This window comes from Typopeltis vanoorti, chromosome 1 (assembly GCF_054136105.1).
Source record: "Typopeltis vanoorti isolate ZY-2024b chromosome 1, IOZ_Tvanoo_1.0, whole genome shotgun sequence".
Taxonomy (NCBI): Eukaryota; Metazoa; Arthropoda; class Arachnida; order Uropygi; family Thelyphonidae; genus Typopeltis; species Typopeltis vanoorti.
In genome coordinates, this window is record NC_143549.1 from 90618933 (window position 1) to 90646369 (window position 27437).

Below are 27437 nucleotides of genomic sequence, written 5' to 3' on the forward strand. Positions count from 1 at the left end.
TCAATAAATTTTTATAAGTATTGATTTAATTAAATAATTACATCAATAAACGTCTTTTAGCTTTTTTTTATTTGATGTAATTATTTGTCAATGTAAACTATAAATACATTAATTTCATTTTGCATCGATTTTAATGATCTTTAATTCTTGGTGAAAAAAAGGTATTCAGAATTAATAGTTTTTAGCACAATTTCATATATAAAAAAATAACTGGCATATTATATTAAAAATCAACTATTAATTAATCCTAAATTAAATTATTTCAGTTTAAAAGCAAAAAAATCATAAAACTAACAAGTAAAATAATATATAAATTACATACACTTTATCTCATCTCATCCGCTTGATAATGGGTTGAGTCGACTAAGAAGAAAGGTTCTCCATTTATCGCGATCTTTAGCCATCTCAATCATGACTGTGTAGAATATTCCCATCTACCAGCTGGGTAGATGGGAATATTCTTTCAGCAACTTTATCCAAGTACTTTTTGGTCTGTCACTAGGTCTTTTTCTTCCTATATATCCATTCAGAGCTAAATATGAGAGTCTAGGAAAGGATCATTCTCTGAATATGACCAAACCATCTCAGTTGATGTTTAATGATTGTGTCTATTATATTATCTGGGAAGTTTAAATCTGTTCTGACTTTATCATTAGTCTTGTGTTGCATCCAGTGGGTGTTATTAATTTTTCTGAGGCATTTCATTTCAAATGCTTGAAGTTTCTTGATTGGTTGTTGAGTTAATCTCCAGGCTTTTAAAGCATAAATAGCCATTGGGATAATGATAGTTTTATATAATTTTAGGCTCGTTTGGATTTTTTTATTTTTCCATATTTTGTTTAGTTTATTCATGTTGGTCCAACTTAGGTTTAGCCTTGTTTTACTCTTTCCATATTGTTCAGGTTACTAGATATAAGACTGCCAAGATAAACATATTTATTAACTTGTTCCAGCAGGTGATTTTTGAGATTTATAGAAATATTTTCTTCTTCTCTACCTATCTTCATTATTTTTGTTTTATGATGATTTATTTTCATACCATAAGTTTTACAAGAGTCATTTAAAATATTAATAGTTTTTTCTAGCTGTGGTTTAGAATCTGCTAAAATAATGATATCATCCACGTATTTTGTGTGATTAATGTTGGTGCCATTGATTTTTACACCTGGTTCATCAGCTATGGTTTTACAGACTTCTTCTAGGAAGATGATAATGAGTTGAGGTGAGAGAGGGCATCCCTGCATTACACCTTTCTTGACTTTGAAATCCTCGGTTTTAATGTTGTTCGTTTTAACAAAAGCTTTGGTGTCTCCATAATAATTTGTAATAAACGTTAAAATATCAGAATCCATTTTTACCTTTTTTTAGGATAGTGATCAATTTGTTTCTATTAACTGAAATTAGGGCTTGCTTAAAATCTTTAAAACAACATGGGCAGGTTGTATTCCCAATATTTTTCTGCTATAATATTAATGGTGAAGATATGGTCTATAGTGGATCTACATACACTTACCTTTTAAAAATATTTTTCTGTTTAAATTTGTTTCACTATAAATTTACAATTCACACTTCACTCAGTGACTCACTAGATACAGAGGGAAAACTAAGCAGTCACTGTTCACAAATCAGAAAAAGATGAACCAATAACAGGAACCCGTGCTTTAGTGTTGCAATAAAACACGTGTCTATGGCTACCCCACTATGGGCCGAAACAGGCCAACCCATAATAAAATTTTAAGACATACAAAGCATCCCAGGGTCGAGGGTGTAAGATTACATATCTCAATCAATTTTGCGATTATAATTTGTGGAATTTTTTGATCGATCCTAGGGGGGAAGTGTGCCCCCCTCTGCGGACACCCATGACTGTGATTGCATTTTTGGGAACAATCTGTTTTAAGATTTATTAGAAAACAACAATGAAGGAGAGGAGAATGCTATATTTGGTTGGTATATTTGAAATACTCAAAGATGAAAATATGTGAACCATCATTTATAAGACATGTAAGAATAGAAAAGAATAAGGGTGAGTTTGTGATATGTGTGTCCTATAAGTTGTTGGGTAGAGCAAATAACATGACCCGATAAAGTCTAAACATGAATAAATGAATTTATTCATGTTTAGACTTTATCGGAAAAAAAAAAACCTTATGAAGAGAGTATTGCAGGAATAAATATATGGTTTGATGGTGCAGCAAATCATCTCGTACAATTTGTTGCACATGTTATGTGTATTTCACTCCATTTTCCAAGAATTTTATTTTGTTTACTGAGACTCAGTATACACAACATCCAATCATTATCGGAATTATCCACGCTTTCGGGAATCCTACATTCATTAGTTTTAGTATCAGCAGTTCTTCTGTCTTATCAATCTCATGCTGGTATTTTGTTGTAGATCAATTATGTCTTATAATACACAGAATATTAATTTTTATTCAGGAATAGATATTTTTTTACTGTCTGTTGTTTCTGAAGACTAGAATAAAGATGTCTCTATACCGTTAAAAAAACTTTGCAACCTCAACAGATGCTATACTTTACAAGCAAAAAGAAAAGAAAAAAAACAATTAACATTTTTCTCCTAACATCCACTTCCAAATTTTCAGTTCCAGAAAACGTGTAACAGCTGTTTGTAATACAGCCATTGGATACAGAAAGTGCTCAATTCATGACAAGTGACAATATTCAATTGGATTGATTGACACAATAACCAATTACAGCCGCTAGGTGGTGGGTGAACTCAAAATGTTAGCTCACCCAGCTTCGCCTTCTCACTGGCTTAAAAATACTAAAATGCTAAGAATTTGTCCTGCTGCACCCTCTTTACATCTTTTCGAAGGGCTCAAAGGTGTATGCATTTTGAAAGCACACCTGGGCTATTAACACGAATGTGACGCAATATTTATGCGTCGAAAAGTGCCCTCTTCATGCACTAAATGTTTTATTACCCTCATGAAGAGGACAATGGAGCTTTAGTATATTGTGTTCAATTTCAGGAATTGCGCAAAGTCTGCAAACAATTAGGGGAGTCTTTAACTGGAATAAATGCAAAAATATAATATCCGTGATACTGATATTTCGTGGATGACCACTGCATACCTAGCACACATGGAATATTCGCCTCTGTTATTTTATAAAGTTCATTTATATTATAATGGTTTTGGTTGTATCCATCCAGTATTATACATATTTATACATGAAAATTATTATAAAATAATATATATAAATAATTTCATATATGAAAATAAATATATTTCATATAATTATATATTAAAACTGTTGTATTTCTTTTTTTAGAAACGTAGGGATTTTCTTCGAATTGGTATTCCTATAAATCCTGAAATGTCAGAAGCAGAAGCAATGTCTTCAATTTTTCGGGGTCACCAACCAATGGTGGCAGTTTTCAGTCATAGGAAAAAAAAATTACAAGGCATTCTTGAGCAGTGGAAAATGAAAGATACAAAGGTAGACTATTATTGAATAAGTATATATTTTTATTATCAAAAAGTTCTTTAATTTTTTCCTCTGCCTCCTAGCCAATTTCATTTAAATTAGAACTTGATTAACATTGATTACAATTGGTTATGTATTAATAAGTAAAATATTAAGTATTGAATGATAATTATTAATTAATAACTGATATTTTATATTAATTAATTAATATAAAATATTCATTAATAAGTAAAATTAAATGAAATACTTGCTGCTTTTTATGCCTTAACCAAAAGTTATATTTTTCCATGGAATTAGCATTTCATGTTTTCTTAAATATTTTGTAATATTTTAGTATTATTATTATTTGCAAGTCTACATAAAGTTCAAAGACTCATTGTGGGAGTTCGAATAATCACAAACCCCAGTAACTATCATATCTTTCCTTGAAATACATTCACTGGTGGAGTGCTCACCATCCACTCTGACAATGCATACCACTTTCATTCATACCCACCAAGGGGGAAAAAAAATAAACAAAAAAATCCTTTTCTCTTCCTTATTGACATGACTTTTGTACCATTTTCAGGAATGACCTTTCATTCTCCCGTCACTGATTATCGTATGCAACAATTTCTCTATATCTATCTGATAGGCTCCTCTCATCAACTTATGTGTCTCGGTCATATCATTCTTCTTCCTATCCACCTAGTTCTGAGGACATCCTCAATCGGTTCTCATACTTAATATTCCATAGTTTAGGACAGTCTTAGTTATTCACCTCTGCCAGTGTTTCCTTATAGCCAGGTTAGCAGATCTATGCACAGAAATCCAGACATGCCCTAATTTGTGTCTTATACAGTGGAACAATCACTATGTTTACATGTGATTATAGCAGCAATTTTCTGGGTAACCCTTACAACTTTCATGTGTTCCTTGACCTTTGGTTTCCTATCCATCCAGTTCCCTTACCTTCTCCACCTCTTAAAGGAAAGTTCCTCCAATATGATATGCCTCATTTCATCTTCTGTGCATAACTTTGCACTTAGCAACATTGAAATGATATACCAATTCTTCAACCCAAAGCACCTACCTATTCAAATCCTCTTGTAACATCACATCAAAATTTCCTGATGTTGCTTTTCCTAAATTGAAGATGCCAAGAAATCTATTAATTGCCTCAGTATTCCATAATGCAAAGCACACCTCTTTCCAGATGTATTATGAGAAGGGCCACTACCCAGAGTAGTTTCAACTTTTCTTGGAATCTCATCATTGGGAGCCAGACTCAAAAGAGATACCAAAATTGAAGTAATGCAGTAATCATATATTTCTCATATAGAAGTAGAAAAGGTATATCACTTTATTATTAAAAATATTCTGGATCAGAAATAGGCGATGAAAGTTTTTTCGCTTGGTTAAACTTTTTCTAATTTAGCATTATCAGCAAAAAATTGAATATCTCCTCTCCACAACCTAGATTATATCATTGGTATATAAATTAAAAACAACAATGATACTAGAACAGAATTCTCTGGTACTCCTCTCAACTTTTTGGGGGTGGGGGAAACACCGTGTCCCCGTGAACAACTCGTGGTATCCTATTAGTCAACCATTCCTGTACCCAAGCTACTAACCGACTATCCATTTCCCATTCTGCTCACTTTCAACAGTAGTTTATCATGTGGTATTCTATCAAATGCTTTAGCAAAACTAGATAAATCACTGTATAAAGCATCTCCTTTGTCCAATACATTAGTTGCCCTATTAATAAAATACAATCAAGTTACTAAAGCATGACCTCCCCTTAACAAATCCATGTTGCTCTCTCTTGAAAGATTTCCATTCTCATCAATCCAAATATGTATTCTGTCTCTAACCAGTCTCTAGAACACCTTCACTAGTTCATTTGATATGCACGTGGCCCTATAGTTTGACACTACTGAATACTTCTCCCGTATTCACTGTCACTATTTTTAACTATTTTACAGGATATTATGATAGTGCCTTGTTAAAAAGTTACATCATTACTAACTTCATATTGACAATTTTCCTCCATATTAATCTCTTATCTGTCAACATTCCAATATTACCATATCTTACATTTTTGTCTTTTTACTGTATCAATCCACCTCGATCTCGGTCTTCCTCTGTGACTTTTTTCCTGTTATCCTGGTAATGAACACTTGTTTGGCTAACCTTTCCTCTCCCATTCTTTTTAATCATCTCCTTTGCAGGAAATATTACCTGAGATTAACTCTTCCAACACATTCCTGAATACTAACAATGTCAAGTTCTTTCCTAATATCCTTCTTTTAACTTATGTTAAAATTAGTCTGAACACTGTCTTTTATCAATTTAGTGTTTTGACTAATTTCTCTCTTATTCCATATACATTTATTCAGTTGACTTCTACCATACCAGCTTTGCTAATTCCATTTGTCTATTTCCATATTTAATGTGCCATCTTTACTTAAAAAATAGAGACTAATTAGCTGAAATATTTTACTTGTTTTATGGTTCTCCATTCAAGATGCAATTGTTGTTTTTGTTGCTTCTATCTATGTTCATCATGTTTGTGTGTATATTGCTAATTTTCATGCCATATTTATTACAGTAGTTATTCAGTTTAATAGAATCCTACAGACTTACTGGATTTACATAGAAGTATAACATCATCTGCATAAAGTAAAGAGCTGAGATTTGCATCTCCAATCTACCACTTCATAATGTGATCCATGTAGTTGATGAAAACTAGAGATAATTGGTTTTGCCCTTTAGTGGTGGCTTATCAGTTGGAGCCAGGCCTGGAAGGGATATCAAGGTTGAATCTGGGTCTGGTTCCCACTGATGAGCCATCAATAAATATTGAAACCAGTCTGGGTGATGCCCCTTCCCATAATGTACAGCTTTATACACACACTAAAGATGTGGGTTTTGCATTATGGAATACTAAGGCAATTGGTGTGAAGTCATTAGCCTCTCTATACAAGCAGACTAGTCATGAAGTTACTTCATACACAAACTTTGTTTGCTTATGCCAGGATAAAGGATTAAACCAAGAATTTCTTGTCATCTTTAATTTATAGCTTAATTAATGAAAAAACTTTGGTTGAATAATGTAGCCTATAGAATCAACCATAAATGGAAAACGGTCACTTGTTCCCCCCCCCCTTTTTAGTCTCTCAGACACAGTCAAGTTAGCTGGGCTTGGGCGTGAACAGCAAGGTTTTTGTCCCCAGTTTATCTGGGCTTTTTCCTCCTGCAAGCAGGCAAACTAGCCCCGTGAACACATGTGGCTAGAGCCATAGAATATGCCAGGAGGTATAGGACTAGTCACCTTATCCTCAAGACAGGTACGACTTAGAAGGACTTAAGATAGCTCTGTAATAGGCCAGAAGGCCTAACACATAGAAGGAAGAAGAAGAAATTTATATTCTATATCCTATCAAATTACTGTTTAGGAAGGGGGTTAATATTAACTGGAACTTAGAGACTAGTTCCAGTTAAAATTTGGATCATAATGATTCTTATAATGGAGATATAGTGAATGAGTTGTAATTCAACTGTTAGCTTCTGAGTCATTTCATGACTCTCTTCTCAGTCAAGTTTGTCTTATGCATTAAAATGGAACACTAATAAAATGAAAGATCAAAATTCTTTTCTTGTTACTAATATAAATGGGCACTCTAAAATATCCCAATTTCTTTTCATCCTTGATAGAAATAAGCTAACTCATGGAAATAAAAGAAATAAACGTATAAAATAAGTGAATGATGCATTTACTACAAGACAAAATTAATACTTTGGTTGAAAGTTCTAAAACATTTTTTTTTAAAAATCATTTAAAACTTCAATTTTGAGTCTTTCAAAAGCATTGGTTAATACAGTATATAGATAATGTTTCAAATCGTTGGTACGGTTCAACGTGTCATTACTCTAAAACTAGCACTGCAGCTCTTTAGTGTACAAAACAAATACACTTTGGTTGTGATCTCTAAATAAGAATCACCTAATATCTGACTACATTAAATAAGTTTGACATTGTGGACTGTGTCTTCTACTATAGGCATATTTTAGTTGTTCCAAAGCAAAGTTGCATGCATCATGTAAAAGTAGATTTGAACCAAGAAAAATGAAAATGCTTTTATAAACACCAAAATAATTAAGAAGTCATATGTTGACACTTAAAATTGTACAGTCATTCAATTAGTGCAGTTTTGATTCATGTGATTTTTCATATAGTGCTCTTTATAATTTAGCACCACATTCATTCCAGATTCTATTTTTCTGTTTTGGAGTGCGATACTGTATATGAACGCTAGAATTTCAAACAGTGCATGTGCAAGCACATAAAATCAGTGTAGCTCTAACTTTCTTGTGTAAGAATATATCTGCTTATCTCCCACTGTTACTCAGTAATAAATAACCTTATTAATTTAGAACAAGTGTGCATTTGATTGCAAAGCAGATGAAAATGAACCATCAAACATTAAAGAAATTGAATGGTTTTTCACACTCTTGAAACTTTAAAAAAGCAGATATGAATAGTGATCTCAATATTGAACAAAGCATGTAAGTCTACTGAAACTAGAGAAAGAGAAAGATATTAGCTGCAACAGAAGAATGCATAAAGCAAAATTAACAGATTCTGATAGATAGGCTTATATGTTGGTTACTCATAACTATAACTTTTCCAGAAATGACAACATATACTAAAATATTAATTATAAAAACTTTAATTAATACTTGCCTATATTTCAGCAATATTACACTGCCATCATCAGGAATCACAAAAAAACAATGATACGTGCATGTAGGCACTAGCACTGGGCAAATGAGGCTGAAGAAAGGCAACAGAAGTTGGGCCTAGAGTCCTAAACAGTGTCCCTAGTGTGCTAAATTGGGTAGTCTTGGCCATTGGACTGACATTCTTAGAATGTATGCTACCCAAATTTGGGCCATCTCATGCACCAAAATTTGTTGAGGTTTGGAAAGTTTCCAGAACTGAGGCAGATCTGGCTCAGCCCTTAGATAATACTAGGATCGCTCTTATTGGTTTGATTTAAATCTCTAACCTTCCCTGGCATAAGCTCATCACATCTAAAGCTTCCTTTACCTTCAAATAAAAACTAGATTTTTATTTTTCTCAAGACATTACTTCTCATCTTTACAACTTCTAACATTGTGTATAAATCCCAAATCCTGTACTCCTTATTTCAGAATATTGTTCTCCTATTTAGAATTTCAGAACATTTGATAAGGTCCGGCACAAAGGCCTACTACCAAACTACCCACTGTAATTGAATTTCTGTTTAATCTGGTGCACCCCCCCCCCCAAAAAAAAAAAAACTAAAAATGCTTGATGCTATCCAGAATAGGACACTTTTTTTTTCCCTCCTTATGACTCTGCTGTATGCATTTTTCATTGGTGCTGTTCAAATATAATGTTGAATCCTTCAGTAAATAAACTTATTGGATGGCAGTTATTAATGTCTTCAGTTCTTTTTTCAGTTATCTGATTTTTTTTTAAATAATACCATTCCATTATTCATTTGAGTTTTTTTGTATGCATTAATAATATTTTAATAACATTTGCAAGTTATTTGTACTGCAATGAAATGTGTAATTACTATTTAAATATGCCTTTTTATCTTGTATCACAGTACTGAATATATTTTTCTTTAGACGTAAGCACAAATATTAAAAGTTTGCAAAATTTCAGCTTGAAACTAAAATGCTATCATCAGTGTAGGAACATACAGGATAGAATGCTAACAGTGGATTATTTAAAACTATATTATCAACATGTGCATACGATGTGACTACATCAAGATGTGATGCTTAAACTAGTGACAAAGGAGAATGATGCTATCCCATATTTTTGATTCCCATATTTTTGATAAAGTTGTTTTGATCTAAATTCAGGTCTTAATACTCTTCTTCTTCAACTTAAATCGAAACATTTGCATGTCTTTACCGAAAAATATGAGAGTCTGATTCTCTTTAGTCATTACTATTTTTTATCATCATATCTCAATGAAGTCACATCATATGTGCATGCAGATAATATCGTTTTAAATAATCCATTCTTAGCATTCTGCCGTGTTGTCAAACACTGGCTTGTTATTGTAAATAAACTATTATTAGCATTTCTTGTGTTTACAGATTATATATATATCATCATCATCAAATTCCTGACATGTGATGATAAAAAATAGTAATGACTAAAGAGAATCAGACTCTCATATTTTTTGGTAAAGACATGCAAATGTTTCGATTTAAGTTTAAGAAGAGGAGTATTAAGACCTGAATTTAGATCAAAACAACTTTATCAAAAATATGGGATAATATCATTCTCCTTTGTCACTAGTTTATGCATCACACACACACACACACACACACACACATATATATATATATATATATATAAATATATATATATAAAAAGATAAGCCGAAATTTGAAACGTTTTTATGTCATGTTTTTTGGCTTACCGGCTTACCAGTCCAGAACTCGAGGTGGGGGGAAGTCCCTCCTAGTTCGTGTGTATATACACATGCACGCACGCACGCACACACACTATACAAAAATATTTATTAAAAATTAGAGGATTGTATAGTCAGACAGAGTAATAACTAAAGAATAATTATTTCAGGGAGCCATTGAGTTAGCTGTTCAAAGTGATCAAGCAGTGTTGGTAGATATTTTAAACATTATCATTCTAAGGCCGTAAGTATTTCATTTTATTAAGTAGGTATAAGTGTATGGATATATTTTTGTGCAAAGTAATAATTTTTTCATAATCTTAATATTTATAAAACTAATATTTTGGTTTGGTTATTTATTGTTATGGCAAAAACAGCTAAAGTTACAAGGCTAAGCAAACTAAGAAAGACTAGTAAATTAATACTAATAAAAAATGTCTAAAGCCTAGTAAGAAAGAATTAAACGATATAAAGTTTGATTCTCTTTGTTAACTTTTGCAATATTGAATATTGCTTAATGTATCTTATTTTGAATAAGCTTATTTTCATGTCAGCTAGTAAAGGTACTTTTTTTTTATATCTGTTCTGGTGCCACTAATGTAGGCATTGCTTCCTGTTGAAAATGCTTCCTGCTAGAAGATGTCTCATGTCAGTTTCTAGATATGAGGATGTGACTTCGTGCATCCCCCAAAGAGGCTCTTTGGCTTATTTAGAATCAGTTTTATTCATAGTTATTCATCAGTGAGATGGATGGATGGTGTGTGGAGTGACTGATCTTTCTCCAAAGATCAGTCACTCCACAGCTGAAATCCTCCAGAAAAGCATACAACAGGACTACATGGCATGGCCTGGTGTGGCACATCACTGAGCATTGGGGGTTGACCATATGGCATCTGTGGATGCCTAGTGAACATAAACATATGGATTATGATCGTCAAGAGCTTGCATAAATAGTACAAACACATTTTTTTATTTTCATTAGCTTTGTGATGAAAAAGAGGCAAAACATTACAGAATTTTTGTCTGTTATATATTGCCTAACAATTTTGTGAAAAATCCTCATGATTCATAGTTGCATATCATAAGACAGAGCCTTTTCTTCATTAAGAAAGCATTCTGGTATTATCCTTTTTCCCTAGTAGGTTATTTAAATTAAATTTACACATTGTTATTACAACTTAAAATAAAGTTATAATAATTTAATGTTTACAGAATAAGAGTTGCTAGTTCGTTTGTTTTGTGTATTTTTGGCAGGCCATTATGCCTGCACTTCCAGAATTTATGGCTTTATGGCCTGCCAAAAATACAAAAAACAAACATACCACTACGTCAGATAGTTGAAGGAATTGACAGCCCTAATTACCACTTAGCCAAGAAATTAGCAGCCACACTCAAGGAGTTGGTTGGTCATATCCCCCCCCCCCCCCACATAAAAAAAAATACACAACACTTTATAAACAAAATTAAAAAACTCGCACTCAACAACCAAGATTTTTTAGTCAGCTTTGACGTAACTGCCCTTTTCACTAATGTCCCAATCAATGATACTATTATTCTCCTACAGAACATATTTCGCATGTTCTGTAGGAGAATAATAGTACTCTGCTCCAGGTATTTTGTGTGACAAAACAATTTTTACCTACAAAAAGAAGGTACAGCCATGGGCTCGCCACTCTCCCCCCTCAATAAACTTTTACATGGAAGACTTTGAGCAATGAGCTCTAGATTCTGCCAGCCTAAAGCCCAAAGTCTTGCTTGGATATATCGATGACATTTTCGCTATTTGGCCCTACAGCTGCGAAACATTAAACACATTCCTTAGCCACCTGAACAAACAACTCAAATGTATCCAGTTCACCATTGAAATCAAAAACAACAACTCCCTTTTCTAAACACACTCATCGCATGTCTTCCCTTAGGCTGTCTGTCTTTCTTGGTCTACCACAAACCTACACACACTCACACTCAGGCCAGTACATACACAAAAATTCATACCACCATCCAACAAACTACAACAAACTACAAAAAACTAGGAGTCACAAGCACCCTCAAACACAGAGCACTAACTATTTGCTTAAATGAACAAGCTCTAAACCATGAATTTGAAATAATTATCCAAACATTTGTAAAAAATGGCTATAATAAAAAAACAGTTCACAAGATCCTCCATAAAAATACCACTAAAAATAAAAAAATATTCTAAGAATGCCATAGCCATACCCTATGTTAGAGGCATTTCAGAAAAAATAGACAGAACACTACATAAATACAACATCAAGACTACCTTCAAACCCTCGATAAAATTAAGAAAAATTACTCGGTTCTTCCAAAGATCCTCTTCCGCACCTGGCCCACCCAAGGGTTTCCAAAATCCAATGTACATGTAACCTACCCCACATAGGAGAAACAGGATGCACTATCCTAATCAGAAAAGACGAACACAAACATGGGGGGGGGGGGGGTTCTTACATTAAATACCTCCATTATGGAAAAACAGGCCTATCAGGCCACTCACTTCAAACATACCATAAAATTCTGGAAAGGCACCAAGTCCCTACACTGCACCAAAACCTGGTTTGAGAGACAATTCAAAGCCTGTGAAATGCTAAAACACAATCCAAACCTGAACAAAAATGACAGACTAATCATTCCAAGAATGTGGAAGACCCACCTGCAACCCTTATAGCAACCTGAACAAGCCCAGAAGAAAATCTCAATACGAGAGGACTTTATTTTATGTATTATTTTTTTTTTTAATATTATTAATTTAGTTCTTTTTTTTTTTCAGTAGAGGTCAGACTAGATAAAAGATTAAGAAGCAGCTTAAATTCATTTTACCTTTGTAAAGTGCAGTGGCATGTAACTTGTATATTAAAGATATGTATTTTCCTGATGATGATCTCAATACAGAGGTCAAAACATTGAATATTACTTTCCTAATATTAAGTAAAGTAATTATTTTAACACGTGTTGTGTCTTCATAAATTCTTAACTATAAATGCCGACCACTGTGTAACCTTAAAAGAAAGAATTAATGAAGACACAACACATGTGTTAAAATAATTACTAACACAATACACTAACACAAAGGCATTTTATCAAAACCACCTTGCTGACCTGATTGGCCAAGTGGTTAGTGTATCTGCTCTCCAGCCAAAAGGCTGTAGGTTCGAATCCTGCCATGGGCATGGATGTTTGTGATTGTCTGTGAAAACTTTAGTGGTGGTAGTGATGGGCAGATGATGGTATTGCAGTTTGTTGTAGTTGGTGGAGACAGAGAGTTGTAGAGTAGGTGTCCTCCCTCGAGTTTCTCTGTTGCTATTCTCCTAAGAGGTTTCACTGGTATTGCCATTCAGTATATCAAATATGTCTTTGAACAGATTTTCAAATTACTTAAATCCTTTGGTCTCAGAATGTTTTTTTTTTTTGACACTTTCCCATTACCCATGATTATGATTGTAATTATCCTTAGTAATTATGCAAATTTATAAATTATGTCGATTGTCTGTATTTAGATGGATATATTTTTTGGACTTTGAGTAATATGGAATGTGTTTTTATATTTCCTTAAGATAAAAGGAGTATTAAAAAGAAGCTGATTATTTTTAATTACATTTTTTATTTATGCTTAGAAATAACTCCATTTTATTTTTATTCAAAAATAAAATTTATGAAAGACCATTGCATTCAAAGATATGTCTGACAATTTTGAACAAACTTTTGCACAAAAATTTGTTGCAACTGATAACATTTTTTCAGAATTGGTTGATGTTTGCTGAATTGTTAGCAGAGTCTACAATTTTTCAGATTTTCTGTTCTTTTCTTTGCATTTTAAAATAAGACAGATTCTTATTTCAACTTACAAAATTTACTTGTCTCGGAGAGTAGCATTTCACTTTCTGAAATTTGTAAAATTTGCTTGAATTCTTTTTCCATTATTAACATATTTTCTTCATTAGCCTCAACAGTATTTTCATTAGAATTTTGCTGGTTTTAATTACATTCAGTACTTTCACCAGAAAAAAATTTATTCATTGTTTATGTTTCAAAATCTAAGATACCTTTCTGTTGTACATCAGCATTTGCAAGACATCCCAAAAAACCATATTCTTGACCTAAGTCACCTTGAGGTTCTTCCAACTTTAGTTATCTGCCAAATCTACTGAACAGTGAGTTGCATCTTGTTTACTAAAATTGACAGTTGGTTTAATTAGTGTTAGTGAATTGTTCAAATCATGAGCAGTTGCATATTGTTGCACCAGTATCTTTAAGAACTTCTTCAATGAACTTAGCCTTAAAAATGTTGAAATTATATCGTGCTGTGAGTTCTGAAATGTTTTAACATCAATAACTAATTCCACTAATGACAATTCGCTTTTTTATGTTTTTGTTTCAAAAGACTATTGCATACATCTGAAGTCTTAAAATAACTGCATCACAGATATTTTGAATATTTTCACTTACATCATGAGATTTTGTTAATTCACATTTTTCAACCTCAAATTCTGCCTTGTCACTGTCTTGAGAAATCATTCTCTAAATCTCAAAACTTTCATTTTCACTAAAAGTTGTCTTATCTGATGGACATCACAAATGGCTAAATGTATAGTATGGTTAATGTATAAATGATAAACTGATGATTCATGACCTTAATTTCCATGATGCTAGTACCATTGCCAGTTTTCTATAATTTAATTTTGTTGACTTTCATTTTAAATGTCAAGAAAATTAATAATTTTTATTAAGCTAATGTTAATTCTGGAAAATGAAATTTTTTAAATTGTAGCTCATGAACATGTTAAAATGTCAAAAGGTAGATATGATGATAAACAGAACATTATTAATATGAGTAAACAAGAAGTACAAGTTGTATTGATTTCCCCCCCCCCTGGTTACAAAGTAAATTATACTTGACAAGAAATATATTCTTGTTTAGTCATTTATCCAAGTGAAAGCACACAAATTTTGCATGCGAAGTATCTTTGTGATTAAGCTGCTTGTATATGAAGCCTATTGATTTCAAAAGTTTGTAAATGTATCTGCCTGTGTGAATGGGTTTTCTATATACAGTAAAGGAAAGGTTACTACCATTAGAAAGGAGTGTTACAAGTGTCTAAAGAAGGATAAACTGTTAATTTCCTTTTCCATTATAAACTGGATTCTGGGATGTAGACTGTTGAGGTGACTGAGGAACGAGTCTAATGTGTCTGGGCCATGAGGCCAAATAGAGAACACATCATCTACCTATCTTAACCAGATAGAAGGTTGGAGAGGGACTGAGTCTATGGCTCATTTTTCAAAATTTTCCATTTAAAATTGGGAAGAGAGAGGAAGAACCCATAGCAGTTCCCTCTATCTGTTTGTAAATTTTGTTCTTCCAAGAAAAATAACCAGAATTAACGGCAAAGAGATTTAAGATATCAGAAGGAAAACTGTTTTTTGAATAGTGTTAAGGTGTATCATTTAAGAGAATATTGATAAACAGTCAGGTGATGTCAAAGCTTACCAATATATCTGTATTATTTAAAGTTAGATTTTCAATCAAGGATTTAAATTGGATAGAGTTTTTTTTATATAGGATGTGGTAAGTCCAGTGAGGAGGGGTAGGAGTTTGCCAGATGTTTTGAAAATTTCTAGTGTAGAGCATCAGAGGCATCTACTATAGCTCTTGAGAGGGAATTAGGTTTGTGGATTTTAGGTAAACCATATATCTGGGGGGGTGGGGAGAGGAAGAAGAGAACCGAAGGGTTTGAGTTTTTTTGTAATGTCTGGCAGCCATGAAGATACTTTTTTTGAGTAAATTTTTTAACTTGCATTTTTGTGGGATCTAGGTAGTGCGATCTCGGAGAATAATATCCATTTTTCGATTATATTTCATGGCATTAAGAACGACTGTGGCATTACCCTTATTCACTCTGGTGATGACAATACTTTTATCTTTACGTAACTTTCTGAGCAGCGAGTTGACTAGACAATAAATTACTCTTTGGATGTGCTATTCTTAAAACATTTATACTCAAGGCTAGGGCTATTTGTTCTAATGAAACAGCTCTTTTCACCAAATTTATATATCTTTACCATACTTTCCTGGCCAATGGCTACAACTCCTACAAAATAGATAAAATTCTACATGGCCCTCTTACTTTCCCCCTCCTCAAACACACAAGGAAAAAACACCACTATTCCTATTCCTTATGTCCAAGGTGCATTTGAAAAAAGCAAAGTACTAATAAAATATAACCTTCACACCACATTTGAACTACATGTAAAAATTAGCAACTCTGATCTGCTCTCCAGAGGATGAACTTCATCCTCTGGCATATCCTGGAGTGTATGAAGTTCTTTGTGACTTACTGTGGACATACAGGAAGATCTGTTAACATCAGCTTAAAACATAAAAAATACATTTGCTACCATTATTATGGCAAGTCTGCACTGTTGTACCATGCGTTGGACACCCCCTTCACATGGGATTGGATGGAAGAAAACAAATTTGCTTTATAGAAGTTGTTACAAATCAGAAAGATTATTTATAGAGTCTGCCAAGGCATTCGCCTAACCTGAACAAGTATGGTTGCATTAATTTGCCAAAAAATTTGGAGATGATCTTAAAATCAGCTCCCAAATAGCTGTTAATACTTCTTTTTTATGACATTAGAGGGTGCCAAATCATGATTTTAGATCTTTTGTTCATTACAGTTTGAATTGTTTCACTTACTCATTGTAACATGTTAATGGTAACATTGTGTCAGGTCACCCCAAAAGTAATGTTGCTTTTTATGCTGTACTTTAAAACGTTTCTCAGCTCATCTAAACATGAATTTTTAAAACTTTATAAGTACTGCTAAGCTGAGGCGGCCTCATTCTAAAGAATTCCACCTTGCAAGAACATCATACTTAAGTTATTGTTTAAACCACCTTTTAATACTATCACTAAAGAATACATTAGGCACATCATGCTTTATGAATTCAAAAAAGATAACAATGCTGCTAACACTGTGAAAAAAAAAAAAAAAAATGTGCAAGAAGTGTATGGTGATAATGTTTTGAATGTGTGAAAGTGCCAATGATGGTTTCAAAAATTTCAACAAGAGGTCTTGTTGAAATTTTGTTCAAAAGTCTTGTTCTTGTTCAAAGGTCTTGTTCAAAAGTCTCCCTCACTCTGGGTGCCCTGTCTGTCTTGATAATGATATGCTGGAAGCTGCTATTGCAAGAAATGCTAATACAACTGTTGAAGATTTAGCAAAAGATCTTAATTCATAGTCATCGACCATCCATCACCATTTCCAAGAACATGGATGGAATAGTGTCTAAGCTTGGCAAATGGGTTCCTCACAAACTGATGAACAACAATAGAAGTTGGCATTATGAAGCTTTCACGACAATGGAAGAGTGTTATTGATTCAAGTGGAGAATATATACTTGAGTAAACCTTTCCTTCATGGTTATATGGTGATCAGAATTCATCATAAAAATTATGGAAATGACTACCGTGTTAGTGTTCAACTCCTCTAAGGATTCTCCCCTCTCCCCCCCATTTGCTCACCCTGGAGTAGAACACATTAAATGTAACATTTAATGTGTTCTAATAATTTTGGTAAGCAGACTTCTCAGGTGTCTTAACAACCTATACCAAATTGATTGGAAAAGTACATGTTCTTTACATCATAAAAATCTTGGTATGAATGGAAATTTAAAGAAGCCTGTGAAATTTTGATTAACCAACCTGATTTTAACAATAATGATGGTATAAAAATCCCAAAAATTTGGATGGCACACATTCATCCCACTTAGTTCAAGTTTTCCAGCAAATCCTGACTTTAGGACTCTATGCAATTATTTCAACTTTTATTGGTCATCATCCATACTGTTCTGTTTTAATTTATATGTATACTTATATGAGTAACTTTGTGTGAACATGATGCTCTCTAGATTAATTGATTTTTGTAACCAAATAGATAATAACAGGACTGTAGCATTAATGTAGTAAGTTGTTTTTTTTTCACCAGAGGTCTGGTCAATAGTTTTAACGGTTGACCAAATCAATGTAACGTTAGCATACCGTGTAGATTGTAATACAGCTTGTTTCTTTGTGGGTGTGTGTATATATATATATATATATATATATATATATACACAAGGGTGCTTTGAAAAGTTCTCGGCCTTAAACATAGATGGCAACATTATCAGCAAGATTTTTTCTTTTAAGTTGGTATCTGTCTGAAGCAAAAGTGTTGTCTGTATCCCTTGAAATGGATAAAATTGAGTATCATGTGGTTATAAAATTCTTTGTTAAAATAAAAAAAGGTTTAATGCCAAAAGAAATTCACTCAAAGTTCATAAAAGTTTATGGGCACTCTTCTACTTCGTTTTTGACAATTAAGAAACGGTCATTATTATAAAGCTAATCATAATGGCAAATATTTGTTGAATTTCTGCTCAGGACATGGACTGGTTATTACTAACACCATGTTCCAACATAAAAATGTGCACAAATTCACATGGAGAGAAGAAGCAATGAATAAGAAAAGTCTCATTGACTATGTTATTGTTGATAGTGGTGTTTTCTCCCTGGTGTAGGACACTAGAGTGTACAGAGGATTTGAAATTCGAAGCAATCACTATTTAGTCTTGAGCAGGATAAAATTGAATTTCATATTGAAAAGAATGACATGTAAGCAAGTTTTACAGTGAATAAAAGTTGAGCAGCTCTCAGATGTGAACTGTAGACTAAAATACACAAAGATTATTGAAAAAAAAAAATGAAAGAGTTTGAGAACAAGAACCAATCCTTGGAAATTCAGTGGCAAACCTTGAAGAAAACCTTGATTGATTCAGCCAGAGAGGCATGTGGTAAGGTTGTCGGCAAGGATAGAAAAATCAGAACTCCATGGTGGACACAGGAAGTTAAAGAGGCAGTGAAGGAAAAGAAGAAAGCATATCAAAAGTTCCTTGCAAATAACTCACCTTGTGCTCTTAGAGAATACAAAATAGCCATACAAAAGTCATGGGAAGACTTTGACAATAATATAGAAAATAAATATCAAGACGGTGGTAAGATATTCTGGAGGTTGTTGAAGAAGCTTAGAAATGGAGAAAATAGTGCTGTAAAAGGAGTTAGAAATGATAAAGTGACATGAAAACGGGAGAAAGGGATATCCTTGAAGTAATTACTTCAAAAAATTGCTAAATGAAACAAGCAGTGATAGCACAGTGGTAAAAAACACTCCACAAGCATTCAGTTAGGAATACATATCCATACTTGAAGTAGAAAAAGCCATCAAAGGCTTGAAATGTGGAAAGTCAGCAGGAGTAGATGATATTCGACTAGAAATGCTGAAGTATGGTGGTATAAAATCTTACAGTGGCTGCACTGCATAGTTCAGAAGGCCTAGACAGAGGGACAAATTCCCGATGATTGGAGTAGAGCTCTAATAGTACACATATATAAAAAGGGAAATAAATCTGAATGTGAGAATTAGAGATATTTCCCTACTGAGTGTTCCAGGCAAGATTTATTCCAGTATACTTGAGAAACGGTTGAGAAGAATTGTGGAAGAAAAGCTTGGTGAAGAACAAGCTGGATTCAGGCCAAATAGAGGCTGTCAGGATCAGATCCATATTTAAGCTTTGTTGATCTGGGAAAAGGCATATGACAAGGTGCCAAGAGAGAAGCTATTCAATACACTGCAGTTATATGGTGTCAGTGGGGCATTATATCAAGCAATACTTTGTCTTTATTTGAGTTGCAAGTCAGCAGTTAGAATTGAAGGAAGTACAGGAAGATGGTTTAATGTTAAATCTGGTGTGAGACAAGGATGTACATTATCCTCTTTGTTATTCATTATCTATATGGATCGCATTATGAAGGAAAGTGGTATTAAACATGGAAATATCAAAATTGGAGATGTTAATGTCAGCTCTTTGCTTTATGCAGACGATGTTATACTTCTAAATAAATCCGCTACAAGTTTGCAAGATTCCCTGACTAAATTGAATAACTGTTGTAATAGACATGGTATGAAGGTCAGCAATAAAAAGACAAACACAATGAAAATAGGTAGAATCATTGAAAATGTCAACTGTGTTTTGAATTGGGAACCTGTGGAACAAGTAAAACATTTCAGCTACTTAGGCACAATTTTTAATGTCGTGAAAATTTAGTTAGTGAAGATGGTAAATTGAATATGAAAATAGACAACAGAGTCAACAAAGCTTGTATGGTAGGAAGTCAATTGATTAAATTCATATGGAATAAGAGAGAAATTAGTCGGAACACTAAATTAGCTGTATACAAGACATTGTTCAAACCAGTTTTAACTTTTGGATCTGAGAGCTGGGTCAGAAGTAAAACACTTGACCAAAGACTAGGAACCGCAGATATGAGAGTCCTGAGAAAGATTAGAGGCATGAACAGATGGAATCAATGGCAATATCATATTAAAAACGAGGATATTAGAAAGAACTTGACATTGTCATTATCCAGGAATGCGTTAGCAGAGCTAATCTCAGGTGGTACGGTCATTTGAACAGAATGGGCAAGGAAAGATTAGCAGAACAAGTGTTCTCTGCCAGGTTGGCAGGAAAACGACCAAGAGGATGACCAAGATATAGGTGGATTGATACGGTACAAAGTGCCTTAGACGATAGAAATATAAGATCTGATAATGTTGGAATCTTGACAAGTAACAGACTGATTTGGAGGAAAATTGTAGATAGGAAGTTAGTAATGATGTAAATTTTTCATGTAGTACTGTCATATCCCATACATCCCTTGAGGGATACATGTCAGGAATTTGATGATGATGAAAAATGGTCTGCCGAGTTTAAACGTGGCCGCACACCAGCCTTCAAGATGATCCATGTGAATGCTGTCCAAAAAGTGTAACAACACCAAAATCATTGATCAAGTGCACGATATGTTATTGGATGACTGGTAAGTCAAAGTGCATGGAATGGCTGTGACTATAGGCATTTCAAAAGAATGTGTAGTATATATTTTGCATGAAGAATTGCAAATGAAAAAGATTTGGGCAAGATGGGTGCCATGCTTGCTCACAGCAGATCAAAAACGCACTCGCATGAAAATCTCTGAATGGTGCTTGGAGCGTTTTAACAAGAATAAAACTGATTTTCTGCATTGATTTATTACTATGGATGAGACTTGGATTCACCATTACACACCAGAAGTCAAAGCAGTGGACAGAAGCCAGTTGTTCAGCGCCAAAGAAGACAAAGTCAGTTCCATCAGCAGGAAAGGTCATGGCATTGGGGTTTTGGGATGCTAACAGCATTTTATTATATATCTTGAAAATAGTAAAACAATAACCGGGGAATATTATTCCAATCTTTTAAACAGACTAGACGAAACAATTCATGAGAAAAAACCCTGTTTGCAGAAGAAAAAAATCATCTTTCATCAGGACAATGCACCTGCCCAGAAAGGTGTTTTGGCAATGGGAAAATTAAGGGATCTACACTATGAATTTTTGGAACATCCACCCTATTCCCCAGATTCGGCTCCCTCTGACTTCTGTCTCTTCCCTGAACTAAAACTCTTCCTCGCTAGTCAGCATTTTTCTTCGAATCAAGAGGTGTTTGCAGCTGTAGAGGGATATTTTGCAGATCTTACTGAGAACCACTACAGGGACGGGATAATGCGCTGGAGTATTGCTGGAATAAATGTATTAGTCTTAAGGGAGATTATGTTGAAAAATAAAAATAATTTTGAAATTATAAATTCAATTTTTCATTGTTAGGCCGAAAACTTTTAATACCACTCTCGTATGTGTATACTCCAGATAATGATCTTAATGTGAAAGTTGAAACTTAGAGTGATTATTTTCGTTTATATTAAACTGGCGTTTTACTCTAGCATATTAGTTGTTTCCATAATTTTTATGATGAATATACTTGATTAAATTAGCAAGTGATTTATATTTTATATCCTTTCAAAACTTAACTGAAAATGACATTATGCTTTGGATGACCTGATCATGTACTCTAAAGATGCTGGTTTGAAATCCACTGAAACATAAGCTAGTTAACAAACATCTTTTTTTTTATTTAGTTGTTTCAGTACTGTTAAAATAAGTCATCATTCATTTCGTATGGTGATTCAATGGCCGTGAACCCCTTTTACAGGGAGGTACAGCACCACCTCAGTTCCCCTTATTTTTATCAGGGCTCGGGACCGGCATAGCTGACAATTCAGACCTATGGCTGGAGGGATTGTCTTAAGTATTCCGGACTGTATCCATGTGCGTGTTCACGGAGCCACTTTACCTTTGTGGGATGAAAACCCCCAGGTAAAATGGGGGGATAAAAACCTGCTGTCCACGTCCAAGACCGGCTAACTATCTAAGGAATATGCAGTACTAACAGGAGTTGCAATTTCGGTTTTTTCCTCCCCTTTTTTAGCATTAGCATGAAACTCCCAAATCTCAAGGATATCATTATTCATGATTTTATGATCCTTAGTAGGATTTATATGGTACTATGATAGTTCAACATAGTTATATACATTATTATAAGCTTTATCAACTTTCTCTTCCACATTAAGCTTTTATTTATTAAGTCTCTAATATGGTCAAATCTTATATTTTTGTTTTCTGAGACGCTATTAACTTCTTCATTCTACTCAGTTCTTGCTCTTCCTCGGTCTTTTCCTGCCCTCTTGTCATGCATTATTTCTTTCCTCTTCTGTCCTGTTTAAGTGACCATATACTCCAGTTCCGTCATACATTCTTGAATGTTGACAATCCCTAGTTTGTTTTTGTTATCTTCATTTTTAATATGATTTTGCAAGTGAAGCTATATTTTAGATCCTCTACTTTTTCTCAGAACTCTCATATTTGTAGTCTCCAGTCTGTGATCAACAGTACTGGCTTCCCACCATATATCAGCTTTGCTTATTCTATTATTTATTCCCAAATTAATTTGTCATCTTTTACTAAAAATTGTACTTAAATAGCTGAAATGTTTTACCTTCATTCTGTAAATTATGCAGATGAAATATGTCTGAGCAATTATTTAAAAACAGATAAAATAACCCTCAACATCTTATTTCAAGGTCATTATCAAGAATACACACACACACACATTATATATATATATATATATATATATATATATATATATATATGAACTATAGCATATATAGATGTAGCTTACTAAGTGAACTGTGATGTAGCACATCACAGTTCACTTAGTAAGCTGTAGCATAACTGAAGTGCATTGTGATTTTGCTTGTGTTATTTTATATCAGTTTTTAAGTGTAATTGTTCTAACACATATGCTTTGTCTCCATAATATCTACATATTGAATTCTGACCACTGTGTAACTGGTAGTCAGAATTCAATATGTAGATAATGTGTAGGTCAAAATTCGGAAGAAATAAATGTTTTTCATGTTCCTGCTTATATTCATAAATTTGTTTTTCTTGCTGATTTTCAGCAAACTTGCTACATTAGTGTACTAGATTTATATAGAATTATAACATTATCCACTTTGAGTTGAATGCAATATTTTTATTTTTGATGTTAGCTTTAATGCTGCTTTTCATCATAGCGTGACATATGGACAATTAATTAAGAACAGAGACAGTGGGTATTGATTAACATCTTAAGTATATGCTATATAATATCCCTCTGTATAATAGAGGGATATTATGCAGCATCCAATTGTAAATAGCGTTTTCTTGGCACCTTATGTTAAATTTCTATCATTTCTCAACTGCTTGCCTTAAAATAAAAATCTGGTTCTGACAACCAATTTTTGGTTTGAACTCGGGTGGTTTCTCAGCAAGTTTCTTTTCCACACAGTTTTTCTTAGCTTGTTCACATACTTGCAATTTTCTCTATTTCTTGTGTGTTTTACTGTGCATTTTTAGGTGGATAAGATATAAAGGTTGAATTCCAGTCACCTGTAATTCAACCATCTGATCAGTTCTGAATTATGCAGGATGTTTCAGATTACATGATCTTTTAGGATTAAGATCTCTTACAAGATCATTCAATTCATCTTAGGTGTGGATCATCATTTTTGACTCTAGAATCATGTTTTGTGTCAGATATTTCCTCTGTTTCTTCACCACCACCACTCTTGATGTCTGCAGGTGTTGGGTGTTTCATTACTTCCAGATCAACAAAATGAGGTACTGGTCACAAAAGCCCATGAAACATATGGATACACAATGTGTTTATTTTTTGATGAAAATCCTGAAACTTTTGTAAGGCAGAAAAAATGGAACAACAAATGGCATGTATGGTCTGGTTCCTTTCAGCCAAGCCCACAGATTAACTACAACTTGCACAACACATGTGCGGCACCCAGCTTTTATCTTAATCGCCTACCTTCCTTAATTAACTTTGTAAATCTTTGTAAATAGTGTCTGCTTCTTTAGGGTGAACTCCCTATGCACATAGCAAAACAAATTAGGAGAATTGACACACACACATGCAAGACATTTTTCTATCACACAGAGAATATAATACAAGCTATATCTATCCAAGACTCGTGCACCAAATCGACTGTATAGGCTAATGTGGAACAATGTATTGTCTTGCATCATCTGATGCAATAACAGCACAATGCGATTGCATCACAATACACAACAATAGCTCATATAGGGCCTTTTTTTCTAGAAAAATTTTAAACACATATTTGAAATCAGTGCAAAAAACTGATTCAGAAATACCTTTTCTCAAAGGAAACAATACAGTGTGTGTTTCCTTTGTGAAGAAGTGTCTCACTTCTTTTAACATTAAAGATTGTTTGGCTGTTAGTGTTAGAAGAAGTGGTCTCACCTCAATAAATAATTATTTATTTTGCAGTGAGACCTAATGCATAGTCACTGAAACTAGATCATCATGGGAGGAATGGTAAGAATGTGTGTGTAAGTTCAGGTATAGTATATAAATATGTTAATGATATGAATGTCATTGAGCATGGTTGTGTATCTGGTAAAGAGGCAGAGATTTATGCTTTGTTCTTGGATCTTTTGAGTGTGTAGGAAAAAGAGTTGTCCTACTGAGCCAAGCAGATTATATATTAGTATAAGAAAATGCCAGTGGTAATTTCTTTTGTCTGTACACAAATGTCTGGAGCCTCAGGGAAAAACAAAAAAAAAAGAGGGGGGGGGGTTTGCCCTGGTGAATACGTACCTTAGATTGTTGACATTTGTGAAACCTGGCTATCAGAGGAAGATTTTGTAACTGGGATTGAATGTAAATCATTTTTAGAAATGATGAAAGAGATAGGAGAGGAGGAGGAGTACTACTAATGGTATCAGGTAACTTTATTGCAGTTAGGGTAGAAATACATGAAAGCAGTAATAATAATAATGTCTCATGCAGCAATTAGTTTCAGGTTATCTGGTTGTGAATTAGAAACTGAAAGGTTGAAACATATGGTGGGTGTTGTTACACACCTAGTGAATTCAGCTTCAGAGGTGAGTTCAGCTCATTTTGCTTGTTTTATGACTGAAACAAAAACCAGAAGTGTGATATGTAGCAGAGCATGCATACGGTGATAATAACGCCATAATACTGCTGTGAAAAAGGGGATTTTTGGAACTCAATAGTGAATATTTATGAAGTCTTTCATATAGAAAGAAAAACGTTTAAAAGTTATCAATTGTTTTATGACAATGACAACAAAGCAACTGTTGAGAAAAGTAAATATGACAGGTTAAGTTTTTTACTATTCATTTTTCAGTCTTTCATCTCATCTCATTTTCCTTTCCCCCCTCTTTTACCTTGCAATGTCGAGAGTTTATTAATCATTGGACCTAAACCATTCACAGGATAAGGTGGTCAGCCCTGAGCCCTGGTGTATCCTATGTCCACAGTGGTGTTGAGTTCTCAAGGCCAGTTTGCCTGCTTTGCGAGATGAAAAACCACAGGTAAACTGGGCGAAAAAACCATACTGTCCACACCCAAGACCAGCTAACTTGGCTATGGCTGAGGAAGATCCTTCAGCTCCTCACATCTCCAACGGGAATCGAACTTAGGATACTCCTTTCCCCAGGCATATGGTTGCGAAGTGCATAGCCACTAGGCTAACCAAGCAGATATATATAGTCTTTCATATTAGAAATTCAGAAAAAAGATTCAGAATTCAGAAAAAATTCTGAATCTTATGGAGATAAAAGGATGGAAGAAAGTGAAGATGATTTGTTTGTTATGACTTTTAGGGGAAACTTGCAACTAAAATTGCAAATGTTTTTGTGATTCTTTAAATAGGAATTCTGAAGTGTTCAAATTAAGGATTTCAGCTTTATTTCTGACTCTCTAGAAATAAAACCCTAGAAAATAAAATGGTAAATGAGATAGTGTTTTAAAATGAAACAAAAAAGTGTAAATTATGCAAAGAAAATAATACATTTTTGAATGTATTTAGAATGAGGCTATTCATTCACCATTTTATCTCTGATTTGGAGCCCTTATTCTAATTGTGTGCGATTTAAGTCAGTACAGAATACCTCTTAGTCAAGTCTCCCAAATTGCCATTCTATCCTCATTTTTGTTCATTATCCAAGTGGATGCTTGCTAACAGGCTGTGCCACAGGCAGCTGAGATTAGAAGTCAGAAGACAGGCCCATTAAACTCTGTGTTCTTTATAAGCTGTGTGGTCTCTTCACTGACCTAGCCACTATTAATTTATTCATAATGTGGAAAACAGTCAAGGCCACTTTCCTCTTAATGTGCATCTAGCCTCAGATGATATAAGAATAGTTTTTGTCCATTTTACAAATTCTAAGTTTTTTTAACCATTATTGAATGTCATGCTGTTGTGTTCTGTGATGTGTTTTTGGTGCATCTGAGGATACTGAATTTCAAACCACAATCCTCAGATGCACCAAACAAATATTTATTGTTCATCCTTCAGACTCAGAAAAATTGTTTAAATTATCAGTAGTGCATTTGCACAATAATATGCTGCTACTAGATAGTAACAGGCCAATAATATTTTCAAAATATTGAAAATATTTTGAAAATATTATTGGCCTGTTACTATCTAGTAGTAACAGGCCAATAATAAAGACAAAGAAAATAAAGACAAAGAAAAGACTTCATAAATAAACTTCACCATAAGCAACTTGAAGGTTTTATATGGCTTGAATGTGATATGCACAGTGTATTATATAATATATATATATTTTATGCAAGAGATTTACTTCACTATATGACACCATTAAATAAATTTAATGACTAGAAGCCAAGTGATACCAAAATAGAAAAAATACTATTTATTATTTGATTGCACAACTAGTTTTGTTTTCTTAGAAAATTTCATCGGGTGCAATAACATGAAAAGAGAAATACAAAAATATACATCACAAGAGGCAGCTATAAATTAACTTGCAACCATATTACTTGAAGTTCTTCTGGATGCCATAGTATTGTTGAGCATGTTCACATGGGCAGAATCTTGTGTATGCCAAAGTTGGATAGCTGAAGAGGAGTGACAATCAGACATTCTTACTTGGTACACCTAAACCAAAACATGAT

At 33.6% G+C, this 27437-nt stretch overlaps 1 protein-coding gene across 3 annotated transcripts in view; it reads left to right on the top strand.

The window, feature by feature from the left end:
- Positions 1 to 27437, top strand: part of LOC150110194 (katanin p80 WD40 repeat-containing subunit B1-like) — a 351290-nt gene that overhangs the window by 301485 nt on the left and 22368 nt on the right. For all 3 annotated transcript variants that reach the window (XM_090392102.1, XM_090392114.1, XM_090392108.1), the window contains 2 exons: positions 3301 to 3468; positions 10094 to 10167. In XM_090392102.1, coding sequence (XP_090248228.1) covers positions 3301 to 3468; positions 10094 to 10167 — 242 coding nt within the window. The remainder of the gene's footprint in view (positions 1 to 3300; positions 3469 to 10093; positions 10168 to 27437) is intronic.